Raw genomic sequence first — 17,457 nt, 5'->3', positions numbered from 1 at the left:
AAGGTACTGTCACCAAAGATGAGCAGTTCTTCACCTTCTAGTAGTGAGAATGAAGGTGATTCAAGTTCAAAGCTGAAAAACACCAGACATGCACCCAATGTCCTGAGTTTGGCAGATGATCCTGTTTTCTCCTATAAGCGTTCCATCATCAAATCATCACTATATACCAAGCCCAGAAGTCAAGCAATGGATGCCATGAGTAGTGACATGGTCACTGCTGTACATGAAGGTACAGGACTGGAAAGAAATTATGTTGCCCCCTGGAGTCATCCACATTTGAGCTTTGATGACATTGTGAAGAAACGGAGTGAAGAACTCAAGTTGGATACAGACGTTCCACTGCCACCAATGAGGCAAACTGGAGCAGGTCATGGTATACCAAGTCTTTTTATAAACAAAGAGAGAAATGTAAAAGCATCTCTGCACCTGATTCCACCTGAAAATCTCACATCTCCCCCATGTGAGTCAAACGAAAAGGTCGCTGAAATATTGCAGGACAACAGGAAACCAGTTACACTCGGTCTCGAATATTCATCCCCTGGTCCTGTGAATGATTCCTCTTCATTCACCTCTAATCCTGAGACGTTTGGCAGTTTCTCTGACGGAACAAATGAAGCTTTAAAGAGTGTATTTGAGGACAAGACGGAAAGGAGAGGGTTCAGTGCTCTGGCAGCTATGTCGCTGGCCAGAAGACAGTGGGACACAGATTTAGACAGGGACGAATCTCTTTCATCAGATGACCACATTTTACAAGATAGAGGTCATTTTCTTTATAGCAGGAATGAAACAGACAGAGTTCTCTCTGAACCACAATCACCCTCTGCATCAGAGAACGACAAAAGGGTTTTAGATTTGCTGTATGGAGTGCCCAGCTACAGAAGTCATGGATTTCGGAATATTAAGCCTCCACAGGAAGCTCCACCCCCTGTCCCATGAACGCCATCATCAGATAATTGATAATAGCCTAATCCTTGCAAAACAAGGAATGGCAATAAGGTTATTGAAGAGAAACTCCATTAGTCCCAAAGACCTGACAAACCTTACCCGTTGCACCTTTAATGTGAAAACTTTCAAGCCAATCAGTGCTAAGAAAAAAGCTAATTGTTTTATTTTTCTTGCTAGACAGAAAAATCGTATTTTACAAGTGAACTTGTAATCGATTGAACCATTGTAAAACACAGTTAATAGTTGACTGATTGAAACTCATAAAACCATCTTGCAGGACAATTGCTGAGTTTGTGGATAAGACAGTTAAATTTCTTTTTGGTCAAGGACAGATTAACTAAAAAGCCCAATAAATGCCAGTAACTTAATAAACCCTTTATTCTTGTATATAGACACGGGTTATAGTGAAAACAGACAGAGACACATAATAATTTACATACATTATGTACAACTAGAACAATACTGTTCTTCCTGCATTTTCTTATGTGAATAAAAAATAAGTTCTTCAAAGTATTCAAACAATCAAATACTTACAAGTTTATGTTGATGGTTGTTGCATCACAAGGAGAGGGATTTTTTTGGCTACAATGGATTTAATTAAATCTCACATGAATGACCATCTGAAGCTTTTTTTCTTTTTTCTGTTTTTAAATCACTGCAATAATGGCTGAATAGGCAGGGAAAAAACATGTACTTCCACTAAAGAAATGAATAAAATGATTTCTCCATAAATTGACTGTGGTTTCAGGTGTGAAAGGTGGGACAAATGCAGGGAGGACTACCTATTCCACCCTGATGTTACATGTGTGTTCAGGTCTAAACAGACAAAACAATGTTTTCTTATTAAAAAGAAAAAAAAAGTCCAATGATACACAAATCACATGCACCAACCTCCTGTACAAAACATGTTTGAAAAATGTTTTCAAAAATCTCATCCATTCACCTGGGGCTCTGTATGAGCAAGCATGCAAATAGCAGGTCTTCTGATAAATCATCATCACGTCACAACCAAAGACAGAGAATTTATACATGTGTTACGAGAACTTTACACGAGGCGAACAGAGCGACAAAGCATCTTCACGCAGCTCCAAACCTTCACTGTTTCCATCACTTCCTCACTGCCTAAAGGCCAGTATCCTCAGGAAGCCCTCCACTGCATTTACACCGTCAGTGTTGGGAGATGCTACTGGTAAGAAACCTGAAACTATCAGTGAACTGAGGAAGACAAAACAGATTCCATAAACTAGCACAACCTGGACCCCTTCTAGTTCCATGATAACTTATCATGACACTCAAACAGTTTGAATGTTTCTTGAAGTAATCCCTAACCACTTGTGTGTAACTGCATGCTCAAGTATGGAGTATATTTTCTTGCATGAGTGTGGAGTTTTAGGTTTGCTGGGATGTGCGTTTGTGTGTGGAGACGCAAAAAGTGACTTCCAAGTTTTGAGGCACAATAATACTCTTACCTACACAACGTAGACACATTCTTTGGTCGTCAGACCAAGAACTGCTGAACAGAGCACTGTATTGAAATAAGAGTAAGCAGCAATGCAGATTTGTTTGGTGTAACAAGGTCTGGAGCCTTTGCAGGGGGTTTGTAAATGTCAACCAAAACTGGAGGCAAAAAAATAACTGGCACATATTGATAGTAAACAGCACAGGCATCAGAAACCTGCCTTCAACTCGTTGACACAGTGTGCTTCTCGAAGTACAACCAAACTCCAGACAAAATAGTGTTTTCCGTTCAGAGAAACTTTAGTTCATTGCACAGGAAATAATACTCAAGTGTCCTGGTCAAAGTAACCCGGTTTAAGTCTCATCACAATTCATGGATGGTCACTTCTCTTGGTGTCTCTCTGCTGAAGAAAAGCAGTGAGGAAAGCTTCTCTCACACCATGCCATTTTGCTTGCATCCTAATACAGACAGCAACATGTCACAGTGACAGGGAACGGCGCTGCTACACAGCTTCAGTAAGCAGTAAACCCCCACAGTGACCGCCCTCCGCCCGGACCCTTTGGGCAGCACTTGAAATGCAAACCGAGTGGACCCCTAGTCCCAAAATTGTCGCCCACCCACAGCCTGAAGACCTCCTCTACCAAGAAGCACACACTGTCACTGCTTAACCATGTTTGTGTTGTTAAATTGATATTCAAAAGTGGTCACAGTTGTCATTTCTTCCGCCATCCACCTGCAGCTAGGACATCTGCCTCTCCTTGTACCATTCCACAAACTCGTCCAACAAAACCGGCCCTGGTGAGAGGAGGGACACAGAACATCACTGAAGAGGCGTTCAATCACCACTGTCGTGTTTGCACAGACGCGTTCACTCACAGGCACCGTCCTCGTCGTAGTTACTGAGGTCCAGGTTGATTGTCCTGCTGAACTCTAAGACATTGCACCACTGGTCTTTGTTGATGACTTTGTACTTGGATTGCTGAGGAACAACACGAGTTCAGTTGCATGTAACGTAATGAACACACGTGAAATGACTGAAGGGACATTTGATCTGCTCAAACTCTGCCTCATGTTTACCTCTAAAAACTGATTAAAGACGGGAAAAAGGGGCCATGTCTTTCCCAGCAGGAGCCCCAACATGCACTTGGCTGTGTTCAGGTCCAAACTCCTCTGATCTTTTTCCTGTTGGATCAAAACAGCCAAGGCTTCAGCAGAGCTCTTTCACTGTCAGCAAAACAAGGAAGTGACACTCTCTTCACTCTTCCTCCAAATAAAAGGCATTTTCAGAGATTTTGGCCGAATCCAAGTTGTTTTCCTACCCCTCTGGCTCCTCCCTATTGCTCCAATTTTAGGGCTATTTGGGACTTCAGTGGTGTCTAAAAGTGTTTTTTCTTAAGGAGGAGACGTAGTGACCCCGTGTTTGCTGTCCCTCCGCAGGTAGGGTGGTCTGCATCGCGCTGTGGCGCGAAGGAGAAAAGGGAAAGCGTTTCTTCCTGTGGGTGTGCTCGGAAGCACAGTGTAACCTTAAGTGTTAATTCAATTTACACTTAAATTTAAGTATTCCATTTTTATTTTTACACAACTTTTTAAATTTATAAAAGAGATGTTATGTATTTTACAAGCGCATTACCTACCGCCGACTATTGATGATGTCATCATTAAGTGGTAGTAATGTCGGAATTTAAAGACACTATTTTCCCATATCTCCACGCTTGGCAGGCTAAATGTTACGGTAGGGAGCAGCTGAAGGGGTAGGAAGGCCATTGGGGTTTGGCCTTGGTGTTCTGATCCATTTAATACGACAGAGTTTTAGGGCCACCAAAAAAAAAAAAAAAAAAAAAAAAAAAAAGTAAAATTACGAGATTTTAAATCGTAGATTTACAAGAAAAAAACTCGTAATTTTACAAGATTAAAGTGGAGGTGAGCATACAGAGCAGCAAGTGAACGCCTCGCAGCAGCAGAGCAGACCGACTAAACGTAGTTGATCAGGTGAGCTGAATGTTTATTGATAACGTTCCAAATGTTTGGAAGCTCATTTGTTTGATTTATGATTTATTAACGTTTTATTTATTGATGGGGGGTTTGCAGGATCTCTGCAGCCGTTGATGAAGACATCGGTGTCCCTGCAGATGTCCACTTCAATCCTTCCGTCTGAGGAGCAGCATTTTTTGTCATTTTCAACGTTCTAATGCTAATACAACAGACTATTTTCATTCCTCTTTATTGTTTTAAGTTGAAACGGGACGTTTCATCTGGAGGAGGGGGCGTATGTTACACTGTTTACCTCTGCATTGGTGTTTGGATGACAGGTTCATGACGTAATGTGACAAATGAACTTCAGGGTTTGTGAATGAAAAGGAGAATAAAGGCTGCAGCGGTCCTCTACACCCAAACGTGTCTCTGAGCTCCTTATTTTACATATGAACCTCCGCTTTAGCGACACTGAACCCCAGAAAGACGGCTCCACTGACAATAATCTGATTTTGAGTCATCAAAAGGTTCAGAATCTCTTTTTTTTTTAAACCTTTCCAGAAATAAAGCTTCACAAAAGGTTCCACATATTTCATCTTCAAGTTAGGCTCCAATAAATGGAAAACTTTGGTGTTTTTTGCTCGGTAATCTATGACGTTTTTCTCGTAAATTTACGACTTTAAAGTCATAATTTGAAAAAAACATTTTTTTTGTAAACTGGCCCTAAATCTCCGTCGTAGTTTAAAGACCTGAAATGGAATGTGGAAAAGGCTTTAGTCAAACTCACCCGAGCAAAGTCAAAGGCGTATCTATAAATGAGCTTAAAACTAGTGCTGTCGTTCAGGACAGATCTCAAGTAGTCCAGGGAGTTCCTCAGCCTCTCTGTGGAGTCGCACCTGCAAACAAGAGTTTATGCAATCAGCTTACAGTCACAGAGAAAACACGGGAAATGGAGGTAAATCAGCTCCAGGAGGAGATCTGAAAGCCAATGAGGACAATGAAGAAATGCAGAAGTGACGTACTGAAGGGAGCTCATGCCTCTCAGCCACTCCTGCAGGGTGAAATATCCCATACTCTGGGCATCCAGCTTCCATGCAAGAACCAGCATCACCACCTGAGAAGAATCAGGAAACAGCCGATGCAGAGTTCAGATCAGATCACTGATGGCAGAATCATTTCCATGGTGAAGAGGAACCCGTTCACAACAGCCAACCAAGTGAACAACACTCTCCAGGAGGTAGGCGGATCAATATCCAAGTCTACCATCAAAAGAAGACTGCATGAAAGTAGATCCAGAGGGTACACTGCAAGATGCAAGCCACTCAGAAGCCTCAAGAATAGGAAGGCTAGATTGGACTTTGCTGAAGAGCACCTAAAAAAAGCCAGCACAGTTCTGGGAAAACATTCTTTGGACAGATGAAACCAAAATTAACCTCTACCAGAATGATGGCAAGAGAAAAGTATGGAGAAGACGTGGAGAAGCTCCTGATCCAAAGCACACTACATCATCAGTAAAACACGGTGGAGGCAGTGTGATGGTCTGGGCCTGCATGGCTGCTAGTAGCACTGGGACACTAGTGTTTATTGATGACGTGACACAGGACAGAAGCAGCCCAATGAATTCTGAGGTGTTCAGAGACAAACTGTCTGCGTAGATCCAGGTGAATGCAGCCAAACTGATTGGACGGCGTTTCATAATCCAGATGGACAACGACCCAAAACATACAGCCAAAGCAACTCAGGAGTTTATTAAAGCAAAGAAGTGGAATATTCTGGAATGGCCAAGTCAGTCACCTGATCTTAACCCAACTGAGCAGCATTTCACTTGTTGAAGACTAAACTTCAGACAGAAAGGCCCACAAACAAACAGCAACTGTTTGCCGCTGCAGTAAAGGCCTGGCAGAGCATTCAGAAGGAGAAAACCCAGCATCTGGTGATGTCCATGAGTTCAAGACTTCAGGCTGTCATTGCCAACAAAGGCTTTTCAACCAAATATTAGTAATGACCATTTGGTTTTCAGTTATTTCATTTGTCCAATTACTTATGAGCCCATGAAATGAAGTGATAGTGTTTAAAAAATGCTTTAGTTTTTTCACATTTTTATGCAATCTTTTTGTTCAACCCATGGAATAAAAGCTGAAAGTCTGCACTTCAATGGCATCTGATTGGTTTTATTTCTACATATAACCTGTGCAGATGAATCCATGAACTCCTCACTAAACACTCACTCCACTTTTCTCAGACAGACATGAACATTTTCAGACTTTTCTTCTTGTTCAAACTCTCAAAGTCAAACCTTCAAAGAAGAAATAATCCAGGATCTTAGGATGAAAACAAAGATCTGATCGATCAAAGGCTTATGTAGATCTGAAGAGCTGTGCGTTTCTGTACAGGAGACACAGCATGGAGGACATTGATTGACATGGTTTTCAGCCTATCAGGACACAGAACAGGGTGTGCCGTTTAAAAAAAGCTGCATGATCGCTCTGAAAGACTCAGTGAGATGGCAAAATGTGAACTGCAATGTAGAAGGGGAAGACTGTCCTCTGTTCTGTTTGACAGGCATTTTAGAGGGTTGTGATCGGGCACAGACTGCAGAACGGTGGAATAAAATGCAGGTCTCCATCACATGGCCAGTTTTAAAGAAAAAGAAATCCTGCATCTCTGATATTGTTCAGCGGGCCGGACCAAACCTAGAGGAGGGCCGGATCCGGCCCGCGGGCCATAGTCTGTCCACCCGCTTTAGAGTAAATCTATTTAGTAAAAAAGGGGGAGCTTAGAAAGCAGCTAAAAGCTGTGGATCCATGATTAACTGAGTTAGGACAGATCCTGCCTCACACCCCAGTATTTTTAGGTTCAGGTTTGATGTGCTCCGTCTGAACGTTTGAGCAGCCGTGCATCAAAAGCGTCCGTTAAAAGGGTTTTTCTTCATTTCACTTATGTAGAACAGAAGAAATAGAAATCCAGTTTTGGGAGGATTTAAGAGGGGTCTCACAGGGGGACTTTGTCAAACTGAGTGCACTGCTTGAATGGTATTTAGTAACTCAGTGTGGAATCTAAAGGAGAAAACTTTGGACCGAGGCAGGGAGGCGGCAGCAGCAGAAAGTGTTGATGGAACAGTGATTGGGAAGGAGCCTCTCTGAACCAGAACCCAGACAGCTATTTGGTGTCTACCACACTTCCCAGGGTCATCAAGCAAACAAAGGTCAGACTTTTTACTGTGTGTATCTGTGTGTGGGTTCATGGCAAACACATGCAACCCAGTGAAAACCAGCTCTAAAAGCTTTGGCCAAATCCTTAGACACGATAAGGCACAATGTACACTTAAAGACCCCTTCAGGTGGAATTAGTGTTTTTCTTCCTTTGTGGCATTTTTCCCATGATGGAGGACATACATATTTATAGAAAATTGAGATTAGAACTGTGTTTCTGAGTATGTATGTGTTCAAACTGTTGTGAATCAAAAGCAGTTAAGAAATGCTGTTGGAAAAAGAAAGTAGCTGTGATGAGGTATTACAAGAGGCCGCAGGCTCCCTGCTCCGCTCCATTCTGATGCATTCACCTAAAGACAAACAGATCCATGAACGCCTTTGTTTTCCTCCTCTGACCTGGAATCTGGATTCATATATCCAATTTGAAGCTATCCTTTATTGTCATGTCCGCTGATGTTAGGTTGGGGTTGTGAGGGGCTGTAAGCTAGCAAGAGCGAGTGTAAACAGATGGCTGGCGTGAAGGGGCGGGCCTACTCCGCACCGACACTAGGAACACCTTTACAATGGATCCAAAGATGAACAGAGTGGGTCTGCAGGCAAAAGAAAACTTACAAGTAGACTGTGGAAAACAGAAAGGCTAGATCTGCTTACGTTCTCTGGCTCCACGCCAATATCCTCGCAGAATTTCTCCATTCCCTCTGGACCCACAACATCATCACAACCTAGTTAAGATGAGAATGCAGCCAGCACTTTGAAAAGGGAAGCTTTCAAACACGGCACGGACAGCGGGAGGAGGAGTCTGCTCACCAGCGTACTCATAGAACCACTCCAGGCACCTTTTGCTTGAAAATGTCTCCTCCTCTCGGATTTGGGAGGTTTCATGTCTTCTGAAAACACTACAGACAAAGAAAAGCACTTTATACATGTAGTAGTACAACACCAAATATATGGATAATGGATGACTTTTGTTTTCTAAATTCCCTACAGCTAATTTAGATGTGTGAATTGACCCCCACTAGCTACTTTATTGGTGTATTCATGAGCCCAAAGAAGCCTCCAACCTGTCCTGGCGACTTTTTTTAGCCAACATGTCATCTCCTGCAGAGGGTCTCCTCTTTTTCCTTGGTGGCATGGCTCTTGAGCAGCAAGCTGGGTAGTCAATTAAAAAGATAAAATCTGCATGAGAAATACAAAGGCTGAACCACTAATCCATTCCAGGACACACGATCCCAACCTGGAGAATGAAAGCACGACCGCTCTAATAATGACAGAAGTGAAAACTACGTGATCCAGAATGATCACCTGATGGGTGGCTGTCCTGTCCAATGTCTTCAGTCAGGTTCTACAAAAAGAGTGACACTGAGGGTTTGTGCACATGAATCCACATTAAACAAACGTACGCGCATCAATGAAACATATTTACCAGCCTGTGCAAAGTGTGGTGAATCTTGTGGATGCTGGCTAGAGTCGTCAGATGTGAATTAAGCTGAAAATCTGTAAAGTAAAGAAAAACGTACATCTGATCCATTAAAATACCATTAATGCAAAGAATCCACATCCAAAAAGTAGTCTACTTAATGAGGTTGTGACGATTTAACAAATTTATATTCCTACGATCCGACCAGATCGATCTGTCTGAGGCAACTTGTTAATTGGATCTATTTAGAGCATTATTATTTTTAAAATGACAGATTATAATCAATCTTGGAGAATACCCTTTAGATTAAGACACGTGTTCATTTTACTATGACCTAAAAACGACCAAGTGCATCAGCGGACAACACACATGTGATGTCATTAAATATTATTGGCATTATTATTCATCCATCATTCCAGTCCAATGTGTGGACAGACTTTGAATAAAGTCATGTGACCATCCAGTGTCTAGAATGGTCTAAGAATGTTCCCTTTGGATTCTTTGGATGTGGAAAAACAACAGAGGGGAACTTTAGGAAACTAACATGTGAATGGATTTGACATTCATTCTAGTTTCCTTGTTTGTTTGGACACAGATTTCATTTATACTTGATGATCTGGAAGAAATCCAAGAATCTGGAAAACTTCACTGTTTTTCTGTCTACATATTGTTAACTTAAAATGTTCCAAAGGCTGCATGGTGGCAAGAAGGTCCCGGTTCAAGTCCCGGCTGGGGGACCAGAACCAGAACACCAATGGGGGGGCCTTTCTGTGTGGAGTTAGCATGTTCTCTCCCTGCATGCATGGTTTTCTCCTGGGACTCCAGCTTCCCCCCACCATCCAAAAACATCTTTCATAGGTGAACTGGTTACTGTGAACTGTGTGAATGCAGAGGTAGGTGTGTGTGTGTGTGTGTGTGTGTGTGTGTGTGTGTGTGTGTGTGTGTGTGTGTGGCCCTGTGACAGACTGCCCACCTCCAGGGTGGACCCGGCCTTCGCTCACAAGTGACTGTGACCCCAAAAGGGACACAATGAGTTTAGAAGAGATGGATGGAAAACGTTCCGACTTAGAAGTATTGGGTTAGTATTTTTCCTCCACTACACATACTCGCTCTATAGTATACTTGCTGTACTTCTGTTCAAGTCTGTTTATCCAAATAAACTTCAAGAGTGGTCCTTTAAAGGGATGACTTGACAGCTACATCATGCACACCGTCATCCAAAGAGGTGACACCGTCCTGAACAGGAATCGGCTGTTGATCGGATCAATGACCTCAGGACCCTCGCGGATTTCCTGTCGCCTGCTTCCCGGGTCAACCTCTGCAGAAAAGCCAGAAACCGTCCGCGGGCGCTAATGGAAGCTCGGTGGAAACGTTGACTCCAACTACATCATGGTCTTCGTCACTCTCCAGTTCACGATGGCGCTCCGAGATTTAGGCTTTCTTCATCAATTCTCCATCAATTCTCGGAGCCAGAAGCGACCAAACAGCAGAGTAGCGGCGCACAGATAGCGCTAGCCGCATACCGAACATAGCAGCGCAGATGCGCAACTTGTAGAGAGTTTAGAAAGTACCCCAACGCTGCAGCTCATGGGAGTTGTAGTTCAATCCGTTTACGGACGGCTTCGGGAGCCACGCTCACTTCGATAACGAACTACAATTCCCAGACCTTCCCGAAACCAGTGTTTCTTTCAAAGCCTTCTGCTTCCCAACATTTTAACCCAACTGACTGAATACTGGCAACATTGATGGATTAACGGAACGCAGAGACTACAGATAGGAAGGTTCTGCGCAGACGCTGAGCAGCAGCTTATAGGAAGAGCCAAAACGCCACAGCAGACCTGCACGAGGCAGCCGAAGATGTTTTACACAACTGCGTCACAATGTGCTGTCTGTGTCAGTGTGGAGGTCTGCAGCCCACCACCACATAGCCGATGACACACTGATCCCCTCCAGCTGACGTTCACGGCAGAGCGGCGGAAATGAAAAAAAGAACATGCAAACGCCCCGATCACCACCGAAGACCCGTAGGATTAAGTCCCGTCGGTGACGTTTGTCTGAGCTCTGCAAGCACAACCCGAGAAAACCCCTATCAGGATAGAAATCTGGTTTTTAACAGCACCCCGTGTGCAAACAGCAGAAACAAACAACTCAATCTGAGCCAGCTACTCTCCCTTTGTTATCCGCGCTGGAAGATACAAAGAGGGCAACACGAAAACAGCGGATTCTCGTCCAAATGTCCCAGAACCGCGGGTCGAACCCGGATGCTTACAGCCCCGGGCGCGTGCTCGCTCCGTCCTGGCTAGCACGCGGCGTGGAGCCGCAGAACTGTCGCGATCGGACTCGCCGATCCCTTCTGGAACGTTTTACTTACTTGCCGCATCAGAGTGCATTTTTATGAAACATACAACTGTCTGTGGGAAGCCCGCAGACCGGTGAGGGGGCGGGACTTCACGACGTTCGCGGACGGTGATTGGGCGGCAGCCGGCGTGTGTTCCGCCCTCTCTCACCTCCTATTGGTTACATGCAGTGCCTCGTAAACAAAGGAGGAATGACATCCGCCCCTTTCCCACTCGGATTGGTTGGAGTTTGGAAAGATGCACGACTTACAGCATGTCAATCACAGAAATTTCCTCGTGCAGGCCTAAAGCCAACCCACGACTGATTCTGATTGGTCAGTTTAGTCTGAAAGGGCTCACGTGAAAGGGCTTCGTTTGATAAGTCCACAGGAACCGGCAGGAGACGGGCGGGGCTCCTGGTATACAGATGTTCAATGAAATCTTCTCCATGTTGTGGCCTATGTTCCATTCAACCATTTAGTAACAGAAGTCTGGAAGGACAGGCGACCAGTAAACATTACAAAGTACTAAAAATGATACTTCATGTACAGATGACCCTCAGCAAAAGCTAGTACCTTTCAAGTTTTTTTATGAAGTATTCATAAAGCTCATCACCAGATTCACCTCCTGGAGCAGGGACAATGGTCTTATGCTGAACACATTAAAGACCAAGGAGGATCTATCTATCTATCTATCTATCTATCTATCTATCTATCTATCTATCTATCTATCTATCTATCTATCTATCTATCTATCTATCTATCTATCTATCTATCTGTCTATCTGTCTGTCTGTCTGTCTGTCTGTCTGTCTGTCTGTCTGTCTGTCTGTCTGTCTGTCTGTCTGTCTGTCTGTCTGTCTGTCTGTCTGTCTGTCTGTCTGTCTATCTATCTATCTATCTATCTATCTATCTATCTATCTATCTATCTATCTATCTATCTATCTATCTATCTATCTATCTATCTATCTATCTATCTATCTATCTATTCTTAAGTAAAAGTGTAAGTTCTTGGTTTATTTAGTTAGTCTATGAATGTTGTACCAATTGTTAAAGGCATGGGCAGTAATGTCAGCTCAATTCATGTCACTGTAGATGACTGCATTGACAGCTAGATATCAGCACTGGCCAGTATAAAGATGTATATTACAGTTTTTCTCAGTCGCTTTAGTACAATTCTCAGATCAGAATTAAATTCCCAAAACTATTTGTTCAATCTTCACATCATAATGTCACTTGTGCACATCATACAAGCAGTTTCTCACTTCTTTGAACAAGTTGCAATTGCTTTAGTACATCCATGCAAATGATTATGTACAATTCTCTGCTCTTTGCTACATTATCAATTGTTTATGTAATGTTGATCAAAATGTATTATAGTTCACTGTGCAATAGTCTTACTCCTCAAAACACCTAGTCATTATTTCATCGTATAAGTCATTAACTGCAAAATGGTTGACCAAGTTGTCATAATGTGATAAACATATTTCGCTGCATTGCAAGAGAGGATATTCGCTGTGATGTGGATGAGAATTTGTGGCCTAACATACAGGAACGACAAGAGGTGTAGGAAGACCACACCAATACCTACTGCACTGCCTGTACTGTTGGACAGAATATTGTCCTATCTTTTTTTCCCTTTGTGTTACTGTTTGCAGTGGGTTTTTTCTATGTTGGTATGACATAGTCTGTCAACAAATTACAATATGAACAATAAAAGTGTAAATGTGAATCTTGTCCACTACCGTGATCCGTTCCTCTCAGGGATCCAGTCCTCATCCATCCTGGTCCCAAACAGACACATTGATGGCAGCAGAAGCAGTTGGCCACACCACCAAGAGCACTGTGGTCTGGTTCAGTGTCTGGCCCAAGCAAGCACCGCCTCCAGTGCTGTTGACCTACATCAGTGTAGTTGTAGTAAACTCTGTTCTTGACTGATCTGGTATTTAAGTTGTGAGTCGTATGATTCATTTGGCTTTGGTATTACGTCCAAATATTTCCAGGATTTGGTATTACTCCACATGCCCTCTGCTTTGATGCAGACCTAGAACCAACACATGAAAAGAATGGACTGTACCCCCTTTTGGTTCCATCCCACAAATGATGAGTGAGGAGTTGAAATGTCCTAAAACATGAACCTTTCTGTTGGTGCTTCAGGTGATCATTGGAAGCACTGAGATTCACACTAGTTTGTCAGATTAAAAGACCTCACTTCTTTACAGTGAAACAAGAGCAAACCAGTGAAGGCACAACCCTCTCATGAGTTTTCATGTTCCTGATCTCTCTGAGTTCCAATAGTCAAGTGGCAGCAAACCAACAAAGACGTCTCTGACCTTTGACTCTAGTGGGAGTGTAATAAATGAACATTTTTATCGGTAAAGATACAGTTGTCTATCATCTTGGTTGTAGTCTATATTCCCGTTGTGGACTTTAACCGGATTGTGTCCTGGACTGTTGACTTCTCTGGGCTGGAGGGCCTTTTCTCCAGATTAACTCTAGAACCACTGAGGCCGTCATTTTGATGGACTTTAAAATGTGCAAAGTAAAAACAAACTAAAACTAAAGACCCAGCCTTTTTCTAAATGTGTGGATATTTTATTCTAACATTGGATCATTAAAATTTCAAAACACAAAAGACATCCGAATATTACTTCATCAACTAATCACAGTAGTCAAACTTTAAAGGCAGCGTCATATCTCACCCTCTGCTACACTTCCCTGATCTTTCTCTGTCTTCTTGTTTTTTATACGTTCTGAAGCTAAAATCTAGTTGTAGCTTTATTCTAAACCTAAAATACAAAAATGACAAGTAGTAAAAGATGACAGTTATGGAGATGACCACGAATTGAAAAAGATGAAAACTCCATGAAATGAACTGATCAGGATATTGTGTTGTGGTAACATTGGGACACTCATTCATTGACCGTCCTCATCTGTTTGACCTAATTTCCCAAATCTTTTCATCTTTTCACTGTTATCCTAGTTTTATACAAATAGTGTCTGAGCAGTCAAAAATACTATGGAGCTGGTTCACATTTGAGTCAGAGCAGGGCTTCCCTGCATGTCCGTACATAAGGTTTAAATGCATACATGAAATGATGGCCTAAGGAGCCTGGGGTCCTCTGGAGTGTGCAGACCTCTGCTCAGAACGTTTTGGGACTCTGTGGTAGCCTCTGCCTTTCTCCCTGTTGTCTGCTGGGAAGCAGACAGCACCGTTTGGGACAAGAAGAAACTGAAGAAGCTGGTCAGGCTCTGTCCTGGGCTGCTGGGCTGCTCACTGGACTCTGATATGGGGTGCCCTTTGTAAAGCTGCAGAGTCAAATGATAACACCAATATTCTTGGTGCTATTTTTATTCAGCCTGTTTTAGGTGAGAAACAACTACAGAAGGATTTCTGTCTCATAATTCAAAATAAAGTCAATCCCCAAAATGCTTTTTCTTTAAAGAAAATGGTATTTGACATTGTGTAGCATGTATAGCAAAATTCATTTAGAAATGTCTACTTTGACAATTAAAGGGATTAACAGAAATGTTTTTTCTGCATCAAATGAATCAAAAAGCAAATTAAAAATCAGTCCTCCAAAGTGCTTTTTCATTTTTTACTTCAACATCGCTCTTTCTGTGACATAATTGAAGCCATAATGCAAAGAGGGGTTTGCATTTTCATTTTCACATCCATCCCACAAACGCTGTCATTTCCAGTCAGCATTTCCAGGAGGAGGCGCCCCGTGACGTCGAAAGGGACGCAACGGCTGAGGAGATGAGTGAATGAATGTGAATAAATGAATGAACTGACCTAAATAACATTCAAGCTTTGAATTAAATACTTATTTGCTAAATAAATATTCAACAAATAACTGGGGCTGCACAGTGGCGCAATGGTTAGCGCTCTTGCCTAACAGGGAGGAGTCCCGGCTCATGTCCCACCTGGGTGACCTGAAACAGAATGACCAATGGAGCTGACGGGTCTCTGTAGTGATGTCCTCAGAAGAAGCATATTTACAAAAGAAAAGCCATTAAAACAGCTAATCCCATGTTTTCCACCAGCAGGCTTCGAATCAGAAAAGAAAAGGACATTATGGACAGCAACTCTGGTGAGAAGCAAAATCCAGCATTTATTTTGATAGTCCACTTCCGCTTATTGGCAAGTTCATTTGCATGTCAGTTAAATATTAAGAGCATTTAGCTCCAAAATAACTTCCATCCATCCATCCATCCATCCTCCATCCATCAATCCATCATCCATCCATCCATCCATCCATCCATCCATCCATCCATCCATCCATCCATCCAACCATCTATCATCCATCATCCATCCATCAATCATCATCCATCCTTCCATCTATCATCCATCCTCCATCCATCAATCATCATCCATCCATCCATCTATCATCCATCATCCATCCATCTATCATCCATCATCCATCCATCCATCCATCAATCCTCCATCCATCAATCCATCATCCACCCATCCATCCATCCTCCATCCATCAATCCATCATCCATCCATCATCCATCCATCCTCCATCCATCAATCCATCATCCATCCATCCATCAATCCATCATCCATCCATCCATCCATCCATCCATCCATCCATCCATCCATCCATCCATCCATCTATCATCCATCATCCATCCATCCATCCATCAATCCTCCATCCATCAATCCATCATCCACCCATCCATCCATCCTCCATCCATCAATCCATCATCCATCCATCATCCATCCATCCTCCATCCATCAATCCATCATCCATTCATCCATCAATCCATCATCCATCCATCCATCCATCCATCCATCCATCCATCCATCCAACCATCTATCATCCATCATCCATCCATCAATCATCATCCATCCATCCATCATCCATCCATCCATCCATCCATCCATCCATCCATCCATCCATCCATCCATCCATCCATCATCCTTCCATCCTTCCTCCATCCATCCATCCATCCATCCATCCATCTATCATCCATCCATAATCCATCCATCTTCTTCTGCTTATCCAGGACTGGGTTGTGGGGGCATCAATCTAAGCAAAGATGCCCAGACTTCCCTCTCCCCGGTCACTTCCTCCAGCTCCTCTGGGGGACCCAGAGGTGTTCCCAGGCCAGCAGAGAGGCATAGTCTCTCCAGTGTGTCCTGGGTCTTCCCCGGTCCTCCGCCCAGTGGGACATGCCCAGAACACCCCCCCAGGGAGGCGTCCAGGAGGCAGCCGGACTAGATGCCTGAGCCTCCTTAACTGGCTGCTCTGGATGTGGAGGAGAAGCTGTTCTACTCCGAGCTCTCTGCAGGTGACTGAGCTCCTCCCCATCTTTAAGAGAGCGCCCAGCCACCCTACAGAGGAAGCTCATCTCAGCCGCTTGTATTAAAAAATGTATGTAAAAATTAACTGTAAATTATATATTTAGCTTGCCAACTAACTATTGAGTCAGTGAATGATACATTTAGATGAAGTAAAAGCTGTAAATATGCATTTTAAAAATCAGACCTGTTTTTTTCTTCTAAAACAGGCTTAATAAAAATACCACCATAATTATTGCTGTTAACATTTGACTCTGTCTCTTTACAAACTGCACCTCTCTGTGGAGGAGGCTGTTGACTCGACATCCCCAGGGTAGAAACCAGCAGGTCTTTCATTCCCACAACCATAACATCTCATCTGGATTTACTTATTTGTTTGTTTGATCTGAATTCTGATGAGCTGTAACTGCACTCTCACTTGTTTTTTTCTCTGGGCTGCCGTGATAAATGAATTTCTGCCTGTCAGTTAAATGAAGTTCAATTTGATTCAATTCATTTTCATAAAAACATCAAAACAAATGTACTAAAGTATGCACATGCATAGCTCATCTGGGTAAAGTTTAGAGATAGCAAAATAATCATTATGCATTTAAAAATGTCAAATCATGTAGATGAAGGTTTCTATGTTTCCATTTCCCACTGGACACATTTGTTTACACTTAAAAACAAGAAACTCCAGCCTAAGAGCTGGAGAGGGATGCACCACAGAAATGTGTTTCTTTGTCACTACTTTGTTGTTGTCCTACTGTAGTTCTGAATGATCAGGTACCAAAGGGTTTTACTGTGGGGGGTGGAGTATAAAGGAAAGGGA

General features: G+C 42.8%; 1 protein-coding gene across 9 annotated transcripts; it reads right to left on the bottom strand.

The window, feature by feature from the left end:
* Positions 1–1,299: 1,299 nt before the first annotated feature.
* Positions 1,300–11,428, bottom strand: dcun1d4 (DCN1, defective in cullin neddylation 1, domain containing 4 (S. cerevisiae)). Of its 9 annotated transcripts, none has more exons than XM_078945467.1 (11): positions 11,376–11,428; positions 9,011–9,081; positions 8,822–8,929; positions 8,649–8,736; positions 8,395–8,483; positions 8,239–8,309; positions 5,398–5,489; positions 5,163–5,271; positions 3,482–3,586; positions 3,281–3,383; positions 1,300–3,199 (listed from the first exon to the last, which is right to left on the bottom strand). In XM_078945467.1, the coding sequence occupies exons 4-11, from the start codon at positions 8,717–8,719 to the stop codon at positions 3,144–3,146; spliced, it is 696 nt and encodes a 231-aa protein (XP_078801593.1). In that variant the 5' UTR covers positions 8,720–8,736; positions 8,822–8,929; positions 9,011–9,081; positions 11,376–11,428; the 3' UTR covers positions 1,300–3,143. The 9 variants fall into 9 exon arrangements, with proteins under 9 accessions (XP_078801593.1, XP_011471217.1, XP_011471214.1 ...); XM_011472915.4 differs by having other exon boundaries at positions 8,890–8,929; positions 11,274–11,423; XM_011472912.4 differs by having other exon boundaries at positions 8,890–8,929; positions 11,376–11,423.
* Between the last annotated feature and the right edge of the window lie 6,029 nt (positions 11,429–17,457).

The sequence above is a fragment of the Oryzias latipes genome, chromosome 4 (assembly GCF_053564925.1).
Source record: "Oryzias latipes strain Hd-rR chromosome 4, Olatipes_Hd-rR_3.1".
Classification (NCBI taxonomy): domain Eukaryota; kingdom Metazoa; phylum Chordata; class Actinopteri; order Beloniformes; family Adrianichthyidae; genus Oryzias; species Oryzias latipes.
This window is presented reverse-complemented; position numbering and strand designations above follow the sequence as displayed.

Excerpts from the sequence above, each read along its gene's own strand:
- dcun1d4 (XM_011472905.4), bottom strand. The coding sequence starts at position 9,145 with ATGTGGATTCTTTGCATTAATGGTATTTTAATGGATCAGATGTACGTT. Across the intron at positions 8,737-8,889 it reads ACAGGACAGCCACCCATCAG|CTTGCTGCTCAAGAGCCATG; the intron begins GTGATCATTCTG and ends TTGACTACCCAG. Across the intron at positions 8,310-8,394 it reads GTGGTTCTATGAGTACGCTG|GTTGTGATGATGTTGTGGGT; the intron begins GTGAGCAGACTC and ends CATCTTAACTAG.